General features: G+C 38.1%; 2 protein-coding genes across 5 annotated transcripts in view; one reads left to right on the forward strand and one right to left on the reverse strand.

Annotated features, from left to right (window-relative positions):
* The window catches only part of SLC36A4 (solute carrier family 36 member 4), a 324,739-nt gene that overhangs the window by 111,170 nt on the left and 194,414 nt on the right, over positions 1 to 19,155 (forward strand). The gene's annotated exons all lie outside the window — the stretch shown is intronic.
* The window catches only part of DEUP1 (deuterosome assembly protein 1), an 80,314-nt gene that overhangs the window by 1,905 nt on the left and 59,254 nt on the right, over positions 1 to 19,155 (reverse strand). The window contains exons 12-13 of the mRNA XM_053656917.1: positions 11,817 to 12,013; positions 4,097 to 4,211 (exon numbers count right to left, since the gene is read on the reverse strand). Of these exons, the coding sequence (XP_053512892.1) occupies positions 4,097 to 4,211; positions 11,817 to 12,013 (312 nt within the window). The remainder of the gene's footprint in view (positions 1 to 4,096; positions 4,212 to 11,816; positions 12,014 to 19,155) is intronic.

The raw sequence follows: 19,155 nt of genomic DNA on the forward strand, positions 1-19,155 counted from the left end.
CATTGCAGACCCTTAAACTTCTGAAGCAGGACCACACTATCTATAGCAGAAAACTGTATCCTGTTTGCAGAACAGTTCCTGTCATGCTACTGAGCCCCAGTTGGGACAGAGCATTTCAGAATATGGACAGGGTGACTTGATCCAGCCTCTGTCCCTGGCCACGTCAGCAGACATTGTGCATGGGCCCAATGGGCAGTCTCCCTTTCACCAAAGTTAATCTAGCTGCTATTCCCATTGAATGTCTGATCTGCCTGTAGTAAAGACCAAGGCCATCTCTCAAGGAGACCCACCAGTGTCATCTCTTGGTGGTAATTAGATTACATCAGGTCCTTTCCATCTTGGAAAGGGCAATGTTTTATCCCTATCAGAACTGACATGTATTCTTCCTTTCCTGCCTTGGCCAACAGCACTACTGTTCACAGAGTGACTGATATACTGACATTAGACCTTAACTGATACTAAAGGAACCTATTTTCCAGCACAGGAGTAGGGGCATGACCATGGTATCCATGGGTCATACCATGTATAGCATCATCCAGAGGATGCTATCCCAATAGGCTTCCTGAAAGCACAGCTGAGGCATCAGCTTGGAAATTATATCCTGTGAGGACAGGGTGCCATCCTTCAGGATATGGTAGAGACTGTACACCAATTGCTGCTATCTGCCACTGTGTTTCTGATATGTGGAATACATGGATTGTGGAATACATGGATCTGGGAACACAAAGGAGGATGGAGGAATGGCTCAACTCTCTACCACTTCCATTGACCAACTTAGAGAATTTGTGCCTTCTGGCTCTGTACTTTTGGGCTTTGTTGGTCTACAGATCAAGGGTCTAGAGGGAGAATGCTTCCACCAGGAACCTGTAAGAGTCTCAGTGAATTTAAAGCTCTGATTGACACCCAGTCACTTTGGGCTTCTCATGCTGACAGATCAGAGGCACAGAAATGAGGTTCTATACCAGCAGAGGTAACCAACCCTAATCATTACTAAGAGGTAAGACTACTACTACATAATGGAGACAGTGAGAAATATGTTTGGTACTTATTTACTTACTTACTAGGTAATCCACTGAGGTGGTCTTTTGGCACTCTCATGCCTAGTTTTAACTGTAAATAGCAAACCACATCCTGATAAGGGTATGGGAACCAAAAGCTCACCCCAATGAGGCAAGCCACTTGGACCAACAGAAGTGCCTGCTGACGGGGAAGGGAATCTAGAATAGGTGAAGAGATGGTGAATATCAGTTAAGCCCTTGAGACCAACTACAGCATCAAGGGATGTGCCACTAACCCTCCTCTTATAAGCATTCCCAGAAATTTTGACCAGCCAGAATCTTGGAGAAGCTATGCCTGAAAGCAATGAACAAAATGAAAAGAATATAGATCCGAGTGATTCAAAAGGAGGACTGTAGTGAGGGCTGCTGGATCCCCTTCGCCAGACTGGTGCATCGCTCCTGCAGCAGCTGTGAGTGTTGGCTACTAATAGCTCACAGCTGGCCACTTCTCTGGAGACCTGCCCTCGGCTGAACAGAGCCTCCTGTTGCACCTGAGAAGTTGCAGTCCCTCCTGCAGCCTGTTTTCTCTCAGAGGCAAGACTGACAGACACAGGGACACAAAACACTAGCCTTCTTGTCCCCTCAGGGAACCAACTCTGTTGTGCAATCCATGCTCCAAGCTCCCGATGAGACCAGGCTGAACTAATCTCTAGCTCGGACCTCATCCATATTCAGCTTTCCTTCCCTCCTCTCACTCTTCTGCTGAGAACACTGCCTCAATAAATCCTCTCATAAGAGTCTCCATCTCAGATCCCAGGGAACCTGACTGACCTCAGACAGATTCTGGCTTGAGTAACTGGGTGACATCAATGCCATTTATTGAGAAATAAAAACAGCAAAGGGAGCCCAGTAAAGGTAAGGTCTTATTTATTTTGATTCCCTCAGGTTCTAGCACAGATTCTGAATATTTCATTAACTTGTGAACAAAATCTGCATTAGAGTTTGGATCAAGCTAAGCTAGAGGTAATTTGGGGCTCAGACTGTTCAGTAGAGAGTGGGATATGTCAGTCCAGATCTCAGAAGATAGGTCTGGATCAGGGATACACATTCGGAAATTATAATGAGTAAAGCCATAAGTACAATGGAAATCATCCAAGATGTGCAAATAGAAATTAAAAAATAGAATCCTGGGGAACATTTCATTTCAGGCACTCACTCCCATGGTCGTGTTCTTAACATTGTCACCAATGATAACTGCATTATTTGCTAATCAATATTTTAAGCAAATTACATGTTATCCTTCTGGCTTACTTAGTTTTAGCCTACTACGAACATCACACACAATGGTGAAATACTGGCAACTTTCCCTTTGCCATTGAGGGAAGGATGATGGCAATACCAGTGTTACTGCTCAGCAGTTACTGTAGGGTCTTGGTCCGTACAACAATGCAAGAATAAAATAGGTAAAAAGATTTGAAGGTACAAAAACAAATTGCCATTATTTTGATTCTGAATATAGAAAAATTCAAAAGAATCTTCAGGACTGGAATATATGTGCAAGTTCAAGTGAGTATTTCCATGGGGAAAAAGGATTGGGAATCCTACCTTATCCTATAGACAAAAATTAATTCCAGATGTAGATCTAAATATGAAAAGTAAACAGACAAAGTCTCCAGAAGAAAATATAGGATAATATTTTTATAATTCTGGGATAGGCAAAAGTTTAAGTAGGACACCTAAAATATTAACCATAAAGGAAAAGATTCATAAGTTTGAATATATTAAAATTGAGAACTATGGTCATCAAAAGATACCATTAAGTGAAGAGACAAGTAAGAGTGGAGGAAGATATCTGCAATACATATAATCAATAGGTTTATATCCCAAATATATAAAGAACTTGTGCAAATTAATAAGAATAAAGACAATCCAATAGAAACTTAGGCAAGAAAATTGAAGACACTTTACAGTAGAGTACCAAAGTAACCAATAAATATATGAAAAGATGCTCAACCTCATTAGTCACCAGAGAAATAGGAATTAAAACTGTAATTAAGAAGTAACTAATTACTGACCATAGAAGTTAAATTTAAAAGACCAATCACTACTAAGTGTTGAAAAAATATAGAACAAAGAAAACACACATTTCCTGCTGGGCTGTTAATTGGCTCAAATAGTTGGCAAAGCAGCTTGGCAGAACCTCCTAATGTGGACCTTATGCATATCCTATTACAAAGCAATTCTGCTCTTAGGTGTATACCCAATGGAAATTATACACATGTGCACCAAGAGACACATACAATGTTTTTAGCAGCATTATTGGTAATGGCCCCAAACAGGATATAAATGTCTGTCAACAGTATAATGGTAAAATTGTAGCATCATTCCATGTAGTACTTATATACCGTGGAACACTAAGGAGAAACTAAAATGGATAAACAACAGCTGCGTAAAACAATATGGATGATGAATCTCATCAGCAGCAGCGATGAGCAAACACAGCTGAAACAAAACAACACCCAGAGTATGATACTATTTATACAAAATTTACAAATGGCTACAACTCATTTATGATATTACAAGTCAGGATAGTGGTTACCTTGGGAGTGAGTTCAAGGAGTGACGGGAAGGGGATGTGAGGGGAGTTCTGGAGTGCTACAGCTGTTCTATGTATTACCTGGGTGGTAGTTGCATTGATGTGTTCCCTTCGTGGTAATTCATCAAACTGTCCAGTTCTGATTTGTGTGCAAGGACTTGTATGCACGTCAGAGCAATAGAAAAGGTTTTTTAAAACAGGCACAAAACATCACCCGTAGCTCTCTAAAATACAGAGATCCTTGCGGGCTTATGGAATGTCCAGGAGTGAGTCCCAAGCATGTGCACTTTTAAAAAGTCACTGAAATTCTGGCCTACACTAGAGGTGAATAACATTGATTGAAAAACTTCACGACACATCATGGATCTCTTTTTCTTCTGTAGGTAGGCATGGCCAAATGACTCAAGCACCAACATTTTTCTTTAACAACTATGTATACATCAGTATATTGGTTATCAGTGTAAGAGTAATCACCTCCAAAGAAAAAAATCCAGCAACTCACCAGCGGGAATACTTCTTCATCGCTAACCAGAGGACTTGTCATTTCTTTCATTTGAAGTGGTAAAGGTGGCCACGGAGGCGTTGTGCTCCCACTTGGCTCACAGTCTTGGTTGAGTCTGAAAGACAAGGAGTGGTTGTCAGCGTTGCTACCCAGGACACCTGTTCCTTCATGTAGCTAAGGATTTTAACTTCTCTGATGTCTAACTGGGGAAAACACATCAAATTTTTGGACTTCTTGTCTGGATATCTCTTCGGTAAAAAGGTGAAGGGATTAAGCAAAACAAAACAAAACAAAACAAAAAAAACCCGACTCATAGATGCAGACAACATTATGGTGATTAACAGAGGGACACAGGTCGGGGAGGAGTAGGAACAGGTGGGCACAGGCGGCGATGGAAAGAGATTGACTTGGGGCAGTGAACACACAATACAATATACAGACGATGTATTGTAGAATTGTACACTTGAAATCTATAGAATTGTATGAACCAATCTCATTCCAATAAATAAAAAAGAACTCCCAACCTGGAGTAGACAGTGGCAATGGGAGACAATGCAGGGCTAGGGAAGAGGTGTGGAACTGGAGGGAGGGGAGACAGAGGTAGGGAGACAGACAGCAAGTGATGGCAGATAGAAGGGAAGGGGCTGCCAAGATAGGGGGCCCAGTACAAATAAACAATGAAGGGCAATGAAAAAAATTTTTAAATGAAAAGGTATTTGTTTAAAATAATTTCTACTCTACCTAAAAGACTTAGAATGTTTAATCATAAAGCAGAAAACTTTGTACTGTAATTGTTAAAGATGTTCTGCTCTCTTTATGACTTACATTGCTCCCCTCTCTGTTTTACTTTTGTATCTCTGCCACTGAAATAACATGAAACCAGTTTGAGAAAAATCTCGAAACAGTGAGCAATGCTGCCTTCACAGTTCTGGATACTTGTTTTCTCTTTTTCTATTTCACTTAACCTCACTGTCTTTCTTGACAGAATTATACTTTTAAAAAATTCTAGAACAAGTTTTTGTATAATAATAATTCTCATTCCTATAGGAATTAATTTATAAGGCTTTCAATTTCCATCATCTCCTAAGCTCCTCCACACTGTCTGTTGACCTTGAGCAGGTGACTTTATCTTTCTATCTCTTGAGTGTTTTCACGTGTAAAGAAGTGTGTATGAGAATTGAACTCCACAACTCGTATGAAAGGCACAGTGCAGAGTTTGCTGTTTGTGCTAAATATAGGGTAGAAATCAGACTGAATAAAATGCCAGTGAGGTTTTAAATTTTGGCACGCTGACTAAACAAATGAGTGATAAAACCAAGAAACAAACCGACTGACCCTAAAATTTTACCCAGAAAGTCTCAACAGCATGGGCTGTGTGGGTCTGAATATTTTTTGAGCATTAAACTATGAAAATGGGGTTTAAACTGAATAAAAATCATCAAGGACCATGGAAACATAAAAGTCTCTTTAATTTAAAATTATTTATTGTTACTACTCATTCAAACTCTCTGCAGGTATTGATTAACCATTTTCAACATCATCATGTTTTAATCTCACACAGTTCAAAAACTTTACATTATTTCTCTCTTTTTATCCAAAGACTATCTACATATACTTGTTTCTCATTATGCAAAGATTTTCTAAGCTATGCATACAAACAGCAATAAAAGTTGAGTGAGGCATCTGTAAATGAGTCTGTAAAAACAAATGTGATGTGTGTTCCATTTTTACTTATCTTGAAATATATCTTTTTTTGAATTCATTCTCCCAAACCATAATTACCATGGAAACAAAACAACAAATTAAGCTGAAATAACATGGTTTGTGATATGCACAATCAGATGAAACATCCTTCAATCAAACACAATTATAACGATTGCACAGTATGCACATCTATGTAGAATCTTCTGTTGAAATTTGAGCGAGGCAACCATCTATACTTCAAAGCACAGTGGCAAAAGTAAGATAATTATAGAAGTGATTCAAGAAATATATATGTCTTTCTGTAATCTCAAGTATACAGATATTTCGGGAAAAGTATTTTTTTGTCCTAAATTATCTAAATAATTATCTCAATTACCCATTTTCCTTTGGATGTAGAGAAATAGTTTTATGGTGTTATTTACTAAAATTTATATAAGAACATTCTTTTTATGGCAAGATCAATAAAATGTAGAGACTGAAAGGAAAGACTGCATTATGAAGTAAAGTACTTTTGCTTTAAATCATCTTTATATCTGACACATCCTTCTTCTAGGATACAGCTATTCACGTACTTCATAAAACCACCTTGCATAAAATGCTAAGTATATCAATTTAAAAGCCATCTGAAAAATTATTTCAGGAGGCTTTTAATATCCTCTCATTAGCTAGTATGTTCAGTTATCTTTTTCATGGGCACTACTCCAAGGCCTCTGTCTATTTTTGTCAGCAGGGCAGGATCTGATCACTCTGTTGGGGAGAACTGTACCCACTTGAGATTTGAGTCAACTCTTGGCACAGTTTTCAGAGCAGTTTGACTGTCGTCCATCCAGTCCTGGCCCTCCATGAATTCTCCCCACACTGCAGGACAATGTCCTCAGCAAGGAGCAGGAGCCCTTCCCAACTATGCTAATTTACTTGCTTCTGGCCTCACCTTCTAGCACTCCACATAATGCTCCCAGTTCTATAGACTCCTTATTATCTCCTGGCCTAGAATTATTCAGCCTGCTGTTTCGCTCCTTATGAGAAACACCATGGTGCAAATTTTTCTCAACTTACTTCACTTCTTAGTTGACTTCTTGATAAGGGATCCTGTGAGAGTGATCATGACAAACTTGCTGACTATGTGTCTCCACATCCATGATTCTGTCCCTGTTCTTCTTGTTTGCTTAGTTTGTGGAGTTTTTTAGATTCAATTGTTGATAGATATGTATATATTGCCATTTTATTGTTCCTACTTTTGACATTCCTCTTTTTCTCAAATAAATTCCTTTAAAATTTCATATAATAATGGTTTGGTGATGGTGAACTCTTTTAGTTTTTTCTTGTCTGAGAAGCTCTTTATCTGCCCTTTGATTCTAAATGATGTCTTTGCTGTGTAGAGCAATCTTGGCTGTACCTCCTCAGTTTTCATGACTTCAAATATTTCTTTCCAATTCCTTCTAGCCTGGAAAGTTTATTTTGAGAAAGCAGCTGACTAACTGCTTTTTTTTTGTTGCTTTTAAGATTCTTTATCTTTAACATTTGGCATGTTAATTATGATGTATCTTGGAGTGGGCCTCTTTGTATCCATCTTGTTTGGGACTCTCTGTGCTTCCTGGACTTACATGACTATGTCTTTCACCAAATTAGGGAAGATTTCCTTCATTTTTTCAAATAGATTCCCAATTTCTGTTTTTTTTTTCTCCTTCTAGTCACCCTATTATGTGAATGTTGGACCTCTTGAAGTTGTTCCAGAGGCTGCTTATACTATCTTCATGTTCTTGGATTCTTTTTCCTTCTTGTTCTGGTTGGTTTGTTTTTTTTTTTTTTGCTTCCTTATGTTCCAAATCATTGGTTTGATTCTCAGCTTCATCCACTCAACAGTTTTTTTCCCTATGAATTTTTCTTTATTTTAATTAGTGTATCCTTTGTTTCTGTCTGGATCTTTTTTTATGCTGTTGAGGTCCTCACTACATTGAGTATCCTTATAATCAGTGTTTTGAACTCTGCAACTGATGGATTGCTAATTGTCATTTCATTTAGCTCTTTTTTTGGAGTTTTTAATCAGTTCTTTCATTTAGGCTATGTTTCTTTGTCTTCTCGTTTTGGCAGTCTCCCTGTGTTTGTTTCTGTGTATTAGGTAGAGCTGCTTTAACTCTGTGTCTTGGTAGTGTGGCCTAATGTAGTAGATGTCCTGTAGGTTCCAGTGGCACATTCTCCCCTATCACCCAAGCTGGGTACTCAAAGTGCAGCTTCTGTGGTGGTGAGTATATTCCTCTTGTAGCTGAGCATTGTTGGCTGGTGAATGGGAGTGATTAACTCAGACCAGTCAGCTACAAGGACTGGCTGTGACCACAGACCACCAACCCCTGCCCTCTGTGGAGGATCAGCTGTGCAGGGGCAGGGTGGTGGTGCTCTGATGTGGTCTGGAGCTGTCCACTGGGTGCACAGGCTCTGGGGTTTCCTGGGTGGTGCAAGCCATGTTCAGCCCCTAACTATGTGTTGCTTGGGGCCACCCTGCATGAGCTACAAAGCAGTCTCCGGATGGCTGGGCTTGCAGGTTCCCAGGTGAAGCCAAACGGTGATCCAAAGCTGGCTGCCGGAGCCACTTAGCCAGACGAGTCAAGATCAGCCATTCATATGGAAAAGCCACTGTTAACAGTTAAGTTGGGTGGGTCAGAGCCTCTGAGTATATTGAGGGCAGGACAAACAGTGTTAGCCAGGTTGATGGAGGCTTAGATGTGGCACCCACCCACCTATCTGATGCTCTGTGAGGGGAGGGCTCAGAAAAGGTACAGTGGCCTTTGCCCTCATTTCTGTCTGGTAGAAAGCTGTCCCCCAGTGCTGCACTGATGCCAGAAACTTCACTTCCTCCTTGTATGCCATTGGTACCCTGCAAGCTGCTATCCTGGTGCTGAGCTCAGAGGGAATAAGTCTGAGTATACACATGTGTGGGTTCTTTAAGAGGAACTGCTTGGCACACCAGAAGTTTCTTCCACTGATTCAATCCCCACCTTTTTTTTTTTTTTAGCCAGAAGTTATGGGGACTTATCTTCCTGGCCTGAAATCCTGAGCTGGGGGGCCCCGGTGTGGTGGTGGGACTCTTCACTCCCGAGGTTCCCCTCCCGAATTTTTATCCACCATATGTGGTTGTGGGACCAGCTCATTCTGCATCTCCACATCTCTGCCCCTCATACCAGTTTGGGTGGATGTGGTCTCTTTAATTTCTGTAGTTGTCAGATTTCCATTCAACTTAGTTTCTGATGGTTCTGAGTGATGGTTGTTCTATAGTTTAGTTGTAATTTTGAAGTGGTTGTGTGAGGGGGCAAGCCTTGTTTATCTACACCTCCATCCTGACCAGGAGAGATGCAAATTGTGTTTAATTAAAAGCAAGACCCTGCTGAAGATTAGATTACAGGCTTTAACATTTTGTGGCACATTATCTTCCTGTATTTTGACCTAAAATCTTTTTCCCTTCTCAAATAGTTTAATAAGAGCTTTTTGCATTAGCCACTGATATGTAAATACAACATGTATTTTTAGATTATTTATGTCTAACAAATACATATGTAGCTTTCACTATTTGAGTTTGCTGAGCTGTGTTGTGAGAAAAAAAGAATATTTCACTTTTCACTTGCTAAACTTAATGGCTATGTACTTTACAGTTCTCTGTGGTGAGTGCACAGTGCTCTTGCATCTGAACAACTCTTTCCCCACAGTGGCTTTTCCGCAGCAATAATTTATTCAGAACATTTGAAGTGCTGTTTCTCTTAAAAAACCAGGTCACTGGAGAACACTGAAATCAGACAAGGCATTAAAACAAATTTAATGAAACCTCCAACAAATGAGAGTGGCAGGACACAGGCTTTGCAGCAGGAATACTAGTCCACACTGCTTGTTAAGATGATCTCCTGCTGAGCATTTTCCCTCTTATGCTGCTTTCTGGGTCCCTGGCTACCTTGTTTTTGTCAGGCACTTCTGACACATTCTGTACTTCCTGACAAAGGGAAGAAAGGGGGCAATCGGAACAATACAATTCTTTAATAAAAATAAAAGGCAGAATAACTGTGTTTTGCTTAAATAACAACACCTGGTTGCCTTCATCTAAGGCTTTCAAAGTTATTTCCAACAAGCAGGGATAAAAATTAAGGTTCTGCACCTAATGGGTGCTCTATACAGACCGAAGACTAACTAGCATTCCTAGGCAGACCCTTTGTAATATCTTTAGAGGGTCCCCTTTCTCTTACAATGAAAACACTATAGCCATGGGGTCACGATTTGACCCATGGAGAAATGAATCCACAGAGTAGGGAAGCACTTTGTAAAGGGTTTATTCTCTATTAGAAAATATATTCTTACATCTAAATCAAAATTAGACCCCTTTAGAAAGATTTTCAGTTATAGTGGCCAGTTAACATGGGCACATTCACCAGAGAACTGGCCCATGGCTTTCTCAGTGACCTCTTCCGTCCTCCCATATTGCTTCCCCCGGCCCAGCATACCACAGCACCCCACCAACAGTGGTGTTTTGGGGTAGCAACTAGTCTTCCCTCATCTCCTTTTTTAACCACTTGAAGAGGGGTAATTAATTTAGCATTTTTGAGTGGCTGCTGTTTCTTGCATCAGATTAGGATTAGGGTAGGATATACCCTAATACATGTATGTGTTAGGGTAGGATATACGTAGGTAGGACATGTAGGACATACCCTAATACAATACAGAGTGGTGAAAGTAGGAGAGCTATAACTACACCCACAAGAATGCTGAAAAGGCGCATTTTTAAAGTCTGTCCCTTGGATTTTGGGATTTACGTACCTGAAAACGGGGCATGCTTAGTTACAAGGATGAGCTTGGCATGGCCCCTCCCTCACAGGACTATTGTTGAGGAAATGTCAGATTCATCTATTTATATATCCATCAAAACCTACTTTTTAGGCATGTGAGTTGTGGCAGAAGTATTAATACTATAAAAAACACCAGCGATTTTGTTAGTAATGATAATCGTAAAGGCTAAAATATATGGAACTGCTCTAGTTGTTTCCCATGAAACTCTACATTTTCTCCTATAAACCTCACAAAAGCCTTAAAAGTATTATCCTTATGTGTCAGTTGGGAAACTGAAGTGTACAAAGGTTAGGTAAATTTCCTGAGAATATAAATATTATTTTGTATGAAAACAGCATTTTCATGCTAAGTATGCTAAGCTTCTGAGCAAAAGTTGCATTGAAGTTGGGCCTGGACCTATTAATTCACCATTTCTCAGCACCATGGAATGTGAATAAATCTGTTACACAACATCCCCCTTCTTGAAAACTCACAATGTACATTAGCAAAATAATGCCTGAGAGATCCTGTAGAAAAGAAACTTGTTTATGTTACTGAGCATTTTCCAATTTTAGAAAAACACTGAAAGCCTCCAGAGAAGGTTTTGACTCCATAAGTATTTTATTAAAGTTGAATAAATTAGTCTAATTTAGTGGTTATGTTTACTTAAATTTTGAACTAAGACATTTTTAAAGAGCATGGGGATAATCTAGACAGCAGATAATGATTTTCCATATGCTTCTCTTCGCTCAGAGAAAACCTTTCTTACAATCCATTCTTCCCCTATGAATACCTAGTGGTGTTTTGCTAATGCTGGTGTCAATATAAAGTGTACTGTGGTTAAGTCAGAAGTGAGCATGGAGTTCCTAGGTTTTCTATTTTGTTTGAATAATATATGTAACATTAAAATCTAGTTTCCTACTCCTATGACATAAAAAATAAGATTATATATTTGTATACTTTGTACACCACATTAGCTACTAAGAAGTCTGAAGTGATGAAAATTTACCACCCTACTCATTTCACTAGTATAATTTGAAAGCTATTAACAACCCAGAAGTTCATAGAAAACAATGTATCTATACTACTCTATTAGCACTACCAAATAAAATTTAAACTGAAGAGAAAATGTGTAAAGTTATAATTTGAATAGTTTAAAAATTAATTTCAATTAAATGTTTATACATTTATATATGTAATGGAGTCAACGTACCTGCGTTCATTTTTTCCCATTTTTATTTTGTTTTGATAGGCATACTGTCCTGGTTCTTCGTAGGTCTTGTGATTACCCCATGCTGATTTTCCATTGGCATGAAGTTTTGCAAGATCACTTCGGAGCCTTTCATTTTCATACTCCAATTTGTTAACAGAGGTGTGCCTTGAGTGTTCCCTGTTAGTGCAGTCCATGCTCTGGAGAATAAAATACACCTTCACTGAAAATTTGTTCCTCGTAAGTGATGCATATTTTCTGTGCCTTTGGATCCTTGTCTTGGAAAGGCCCTTTCATTTGCATCAACTGACGTGGCTCTACTCTTGTGTACTTTCTAAATGCCATTTCCCACCCTCACCTCCTCAGGACACCGATACTCGGTGACAGCTGCCGCTGAACACACTGCAATACAAGCGATACACACACTGTTGTTCACGTTCCATACAGAAAAAGGCTCACGCATGCCCAGCATTCTTTGTATAACCAACTCTAGAAGTTGGTTATATTTAAGAGTTTTGGGGTTTATAGGGCATGCCTTCTAGTGTTGATTAATAGTGGAACCAGAATTAACATAGGTTTCAATTTGAAATAATCTTTTTCTGATTGAAATAATACATGTCATTATGGAAAATCCTGTATTGATTCTCCACTGTTGGTGATGTGACCAATTCTATACTAAGTCCATACCTTCTGGACCGTCCTAAAACAATGATCTAACAGTTAAGGCTGTGCTAGTTTGGAGCAACATAGTTTCATGATAAAATTGTACTAACTGGTATGGGCCACCCAATTTTAACATGTCTCCAGCAGAGAATAAGAAACACATTTAAAGCACAAAATGAGAGGCTTAGAGCAAGAATTAAAGATTTCTGGTGCTTTTTGAGTTAAATGCTATGAGAAGTTTCCTAGGGAGAGTTTAAACTTCTCATGACATTTTAACAAAACTTATATTCTCACATGAAAATGCTTTATGTGACTCTGCATAGTCCTTTGCAGTCCTATGATTTGAATACTTGTGAATTGTGTAGTTGTTGATGGAACAACAGTTCTCTATTGTCAGAAGGATAATACACGTAGTTTAGCACAAAAAAACATACTGTGTATGAAATAACTTTTTTGAAGACCCAAATTTCTATGATTAAAAGCCTGGAAGACCATAGATGTATATGGCCTAGAACTTCCATTGTGAAGTTTCTAAATTTAAGGCTTTCGGTGTCATTTCGGGGCATTACATCTTAGTTATTAGACTTCAGTACACATTAGGTATTAAAACATTTACTTATTTGTTTTACTTTTTGTTTCAAAGGATAAGTCTTCATACTACATTGTTTGTTCACTGCCCAGTGTATTACAGAAGTTTATAAATCTTTAGAAAGATCTCACTTTTGAGTGAAAGACTCCAGGAGGGCAAACTTCCTCGAAATAACACAGAAAGGGTTATATGCCTATATGTCTCTTGACTACAGTGCCCTTTGGAAAAGAAGGGCCATTGAAGGTATTTCTCCACTTGTTAAGTCCCTGGCTGTATGTAGTATGTCTCAACAGTTGCTCGTCTGAGATACACCAGTGCAGATAAGAGTAATCTGAGTCTGCTTTTAGAGAAAAAGGATTGTTTGTTCTAAAATTAGATTTTTGATACATATTAAGGAGGCAGAGTCTTAACAGAATTTTGCCCTTCTTAGGAAAATACTCATACGAGCAGATCTAGTTGGAAAAATTCATGGATTCAGAATTGTACTTCCCCAAAGATACCTGCTGTTCCAAATGTATAATTTCTTGATAGTCTGCTGCTCAATTACATTTCACTCAAGCTTTTTCTTAGATGTTATCTGTAACTCTTTTTGGCCCAGTGTTAAAGTAATTAAGAATAATAGTAATGATTTACTTAAAAGCTTTTATTTATTTAAAAGTAATGATTTATTTACTTTTCTAAATGTACCATAATAAAATAAGTGTTGTGAGCATGACCTGGAAGCATTACACAGCTAATACATTTACATGATTTATATTTATAAGCATATTCCATTTTCCTCGACAACAATATTTTTTGAGCTCTCTCATTTGATGTTTTTTTTTAAAATACTTCTCAAGCAATATCAGGAATATATCCTCTGCTAGATAGTTATCATGTTGAAAGTAGACATTGATTAAATTCTGCCTCTGTATTTCTGACGGGTTATTTTATAGGCCTGTTAGCTCAATTTCTTTTTATTTCTTTAAAATTTTAAGGTTCCATAGTTTTAATCCATTCTTTTATTCCTAAAATGGCAAAACCTCCGGTGCCTATTTACCTGCACATACTAGGATTAGACCAGTTGAATTAATGGAGTGTCTGAATAGCAGTATTTTGTATGTGCACTTACTCTTTTAAATTCATGTATATTCAACCATAATGCTTGTGCTAACAAAGTATTTCTACAGGACTGGCTTTAATCATGCCTTACGGTTAGTATGCTGATTTTCAGTGTGTAAATGGATGTTTTAGATAATTGTGAGGATACTAATTTTTATGCTATTATTTTATTTAGCAAACTTTATAGTAAAAGGCAAATTAGTCTTTTAAATCACCATAAATTCTGAGATCTGATTAAATCTAATTTGATGCCACTTTCTTTAAATGAAAGAAAATTTAATAAATATAAATACAGGTCTAAGTAAATATGAATTATACAAATTATCATGATAGACTGAATTCTTTGTGAGCTCTCCAGGAGCAGAATAAAGATAAACCCCTCACTTTTTGCCATGCAATTGAATTTTTGCACAAATCTAAGGAAAACATATTTTTCAGAGCTAAGAACCTCTTTCCAGCACTATTACTAGTGTGAAAATCTCACTGAGATGTGAGGAACTCACATACCAGGCAGTCAGTCCCGTCAGTGTGCCCTTTGAAGGACAACAGGAGCTGCCCCAGCGCCCCACACTGCATCACTGGATAATGCTGCGTTCAGGGCTGCGTGGCTGCCCCTGCTGTGTGCGTTTTAACACTGTCTTTTCCTGAGTATCAGTCAGCAGGGAGCCTCAGTCAGCGGAGCAGACTAGCCCTTAAAGCGCTAACTATTTAGAAATAGTGCTTACCTTACTATCAGTGACTTCACTTATCTAGAAAGAAAAAAAAATTGTTATTTTAATGTTATATAAATACCACGTATTTTAGAAGACCTAACAATAATGATGTAAATATTTTGTTTCTTCTCCCCCGAGGTAAAATTTTAGCACCAGTAACTTAATTCCGTATTTCCTCATCCAAATACTTCAGAAGGCAGTAACTAATTATCTAGCTATGTAATAAATTAATAAACACATGAGATAGAGTTTTCTTCAGGAAATCTTTAAACTGAGTCCTAAATAAGTGACATAACAGATTGTAAACTTTCAAAGAGCATAGAATTATACTAAAGTCTTTTTAAATTTAATAGACGTGCAATTTTTCTCTTTGGGGAGTGCTTTGACTATTTCAATTATCAAAGTCAATTTTAAATCTTCATACAAAAAATGGAGCAGTTATAAAGTAAACTTCCAATACGAATTATAATCATACATAAAATATATATAACTAAATCTTATTTCAGTAAGTATCACATTGAAGGCCATATCTTAATGGTATTCCATTTTATGTATCTAATTACCCAATCTCTAAACAAATGTACATTATATATATATGTTCTAAGTGCTACAGAGGTAATCAAATATGAACAAGAGATCTTTCCTTCATGAAAATACAATAAACAGTAGATTAGAGCTTCTGGCCAAGATGGAGGCATAGGGAGATACATATTGCTTCCTCCCACAAACAAAGGAAGGACAACAACCAATTTAAAAACAGATAACAATCAGAACTGCCAGAAAATCAAACTGTATGGAAGTCCAACAACCAAGGAGTTAAAGAAAAAACACTTATCCTTCCCTGGCTGGTGTAGCTCAGTGGATTGAGTGCAGGCCTACGAACCACACAATCGCAGTTCGATTCCCAGTCAAGGCACATGCCTGGGTTGCAGGCCAGTTCCCAGCAGGGGACCCATGAGTGGCAACCATATTGATATTTCTCTCCCTCTCTCCTTCCCTTCCCCTCTAAAGATAAATAAGTAAATCTTAAAAACCACTTATCCAGACTATCAAAGAAAAACCACTTATCCAGACTATCAGGAAGGGCGGAGACAAGCAGCTGGGGCGGAGAGGATGTGTGGCAAGGCATTGGCTGGTGGACCAGGTGGTCCCACACGCAGATAAACTGGAAGGAAACAACAGGGGAGCAAAACAGACCATGCAACCCAGGGTTCCAGTGTAGGAAATAAAGCCTCAAAACCTCTGGCTATAAAAACGTGTGGGCATTGAGGTGGTGGGGAAAACTCCCAGCTTCACAGGAGAGTCCGTTGGAAGGACCCATAGGATCCTAGAATGTACACAAGCTCACCCACCTATGAATCAACACCAGAAGGGCTCAATTTGCTTGTGGATAGTGGAGGAAGTGACTGAAAGTCAGCCGAGAGCCAAGTAAGCAGCTTTGTTTACTCTCTGTCCCCTCAATCACATATAGTGCCACAAACCAGTGAAGTGGGTTACCTTGCCCTGTTGAATACCTGGGGCTCTGCCCCTTGCAATGTAGCAGGTGTGCCGAGACAAAGAAAATATGGCCCAAATGAAAGAACAGAACAAATTCCAGAAAAAGAACTAAGTGATGAGGAGATAGCCAGGCTATCAGATACAAAGTTCGAACCACTGAAAATCAGGATGCTCACAGAAATGATTGAGTAGGGATGCAAAATAGAGGAAGAAGTGAAGGCTATACAGAATGAAATAAAGGAAAATTACAGGGAACCAATAGTTAAGGGAAGGAAACTGGGACTCAAATGAAGGATTTGGAACAGAAGGAAGAAATAAACATTCAACCAGAACAGAATGAAGAAACAAGAATTCAAAAAAATGAGGAGAGGCTTAGGAACCTCTCGGACAACTTTAAATGTACCAACATCTGAGCCAGAAGGAGAAGAGAAGGAGCATGAAATTGAACACTTTTGTGAACAAATAATGAAGGAGAACTCCCTCAATTTGGCAAAGGAAATAGACATCCAGGAGTCCAGCAAGCTCAGAGAGTCCCAAAGAAGTTGGACTCAAGGAAGCACACACCAAGGCACATCATAATTAAACTACCCACGGGGAGTCTGGGGAAAAAATAATTACACTACCCAAGATTAAAGATAAGGAGAGAGTCTTAAAAGCAGCAAGAGAAAAGGAGACAGTTACCTACAAAGGAGTTCCCATAAGAGTATCAGCTGATTTCTCAAAGGAAATCTTGCAGGCAAGAAGGGGCTGGAAAGAAATATTTGAAGTCATGAAAGGCAGGGACCTACATCCAAGATAATTCTATCCAGAAAACCTATCATTTAGAATGGAAGGGCAGATAAAGTGCTTCCCAGGTAAGGTAAAATTGAAGGAGTTCATCATCACCAAGCCCTTATTATAAGAAATGTTAAAGGGACATATCTAAGAATAAGAACATCAAAACTATCAACAGTAAAATGACAACAAACTCACAACTATCAACAACCAAACCTAAAAAAGAAAACAAAAACTACACAAAGAACTAGGACAGAAACAGAATCACAGAAATGGAGATCATGTGTTCATGTGGAGGGTTAACATTGGGGGGGGGAAGGTACAGGGAATGAGAAGCATAAATGGTAGGTACAAAATAGACAGGGAGAAGTTAAGAATAGTATAGGAAATGGAGAAGCCAAGAAACTTATATGTACAACCCATAGACATGAACTAAGGAGTGTGGGGAATGCTGGAGGGAAGGGGGTGCAGGGCAGAAGAGAATAAAAGGGAGAAAAAAATGGGACAACTGTAATAGCATAAATCAATAAAATATACTTAAAAATACACCTAAAATTGAGTTGATTAAACTAATATGCATGAAAAAATAGTGAATAATATAAAATGTAATTGTATGTTAAATTATGCTGCACCAAGCAGGAATTCTAATGCTTTTTAATCAATGAATAACAACTGCATGTGGACTGAGATCACGCAGAAAGTAAGATAAAACAGGCTTTGCCGATTTCTTTCATGATATTAGCAATGGTTTCCATGGTAATTTATTCATGTTTCTTAGACTACAGGTGAGATTCATAGATCCATAAGTATTTATTAAGCTGTACTCTATATTAAACCCTGTATGAAGAAAAAGTATGAAATATAATCATTTCTTTTCTATAGAAGTTAATGACCGATGAGACAGAAATACATATACTTACATAAAAGTTAAAAAAAGAAGACAATTCAAAAGTTAGTGCTAAATTTTTACAACTAAGAGTGCTAAACAAAGTCAAAGAAAGGAGAAATAAATGAGGCCTAGAGTAGTTGGAGACAAATTCATGGAGGAGATAAAATTTGATCCAGGTTTATAAATCCAAAAGCCAATGCTTGTAAATACTAATAAAATAAATAATCCCCCTGTGGGTCAGACTTAAAAAAAGGAGAGTGAGAACTAAATTGTACAAGCTTGGGAAGGAGAAGAACATAAACCCAGAATATAGAAGAAATGAAAAGAATTGTAGGATGTTACTACCTTTGATAATAAGGAAACAAATTGTAATGGATAAAGATTTCCCAGAAAAATACAAATTACAAAAAACAAAACAAAACAAAACAACAGATTTCCCTTCCCCTAAGAAGGGAAATTTGAATATACTGAGGTAACAAAAAGGTAATTGAGATTTACTTCACTAAAACTTCAATGTCCAGATGGTGTGACAGCTAAAATCTTTCTAATCTTTAAAGGACTGATATTTTCCATATTATTTAAACACTTTTAGCTCACTCATAAAGACAGAAAGGTCCCAGTTTACATTCTAAATCCAGCATAATGTTAAAACAAGTAGAAAAAAAGAGAACTGTATACAAATCTCATTTATACATACAGGTCTTAATTTCTAAATAAAATATTATCACATAGAATCCAGTAATATATCAAATTTGTTACAGTATGGCTGTTAGGGATTGACACTTTTGGACTCCTAGCTTCCAGAACTGTGCAGTAAGTTTCTGTTGTTTGAAGCCACCCACTTTGTGGTAGTTAGCTCTAGGTACTGCTGGCAATGACCAAGAAGAATTATGCCAGGAATTCAAAGATGGATCAATAGTAGAAAATGTCTGCCAACCATAATCTATTACATATCAACAAATTAAAGAACAAAATCCACATGATGTCATATATACTAAAAAGACATTGAATAAAAACCAGCAGCAAATCTTAACTCTAAGTAAATTAGGGGTATAGAGATATAAGAGGGGTGGGAGAGGGGGACTGGATGAAAGAAGGTGAAGGGATGAGTTTAAG

This window comes from Artibeus jamaicensis, unplaced genomic scaffold (genome assembly GCF_021234435.1).
Source record: "Artibeus jamaicensis isolate MK-2021 breed Jamaican fruit bat unplaced genomic scaffold, CSHL_Jam_final scaffold_3128, whole genome shotgun sequence".
In the NCBI taxonomy this organism is placed as follows: domain Eukaryota; kingdom Metazoa; phylum Chordata; class Mammalia; order Chiroptera; family Phyllostomidae; genus Artibeus; species Artibeus jamaicensis.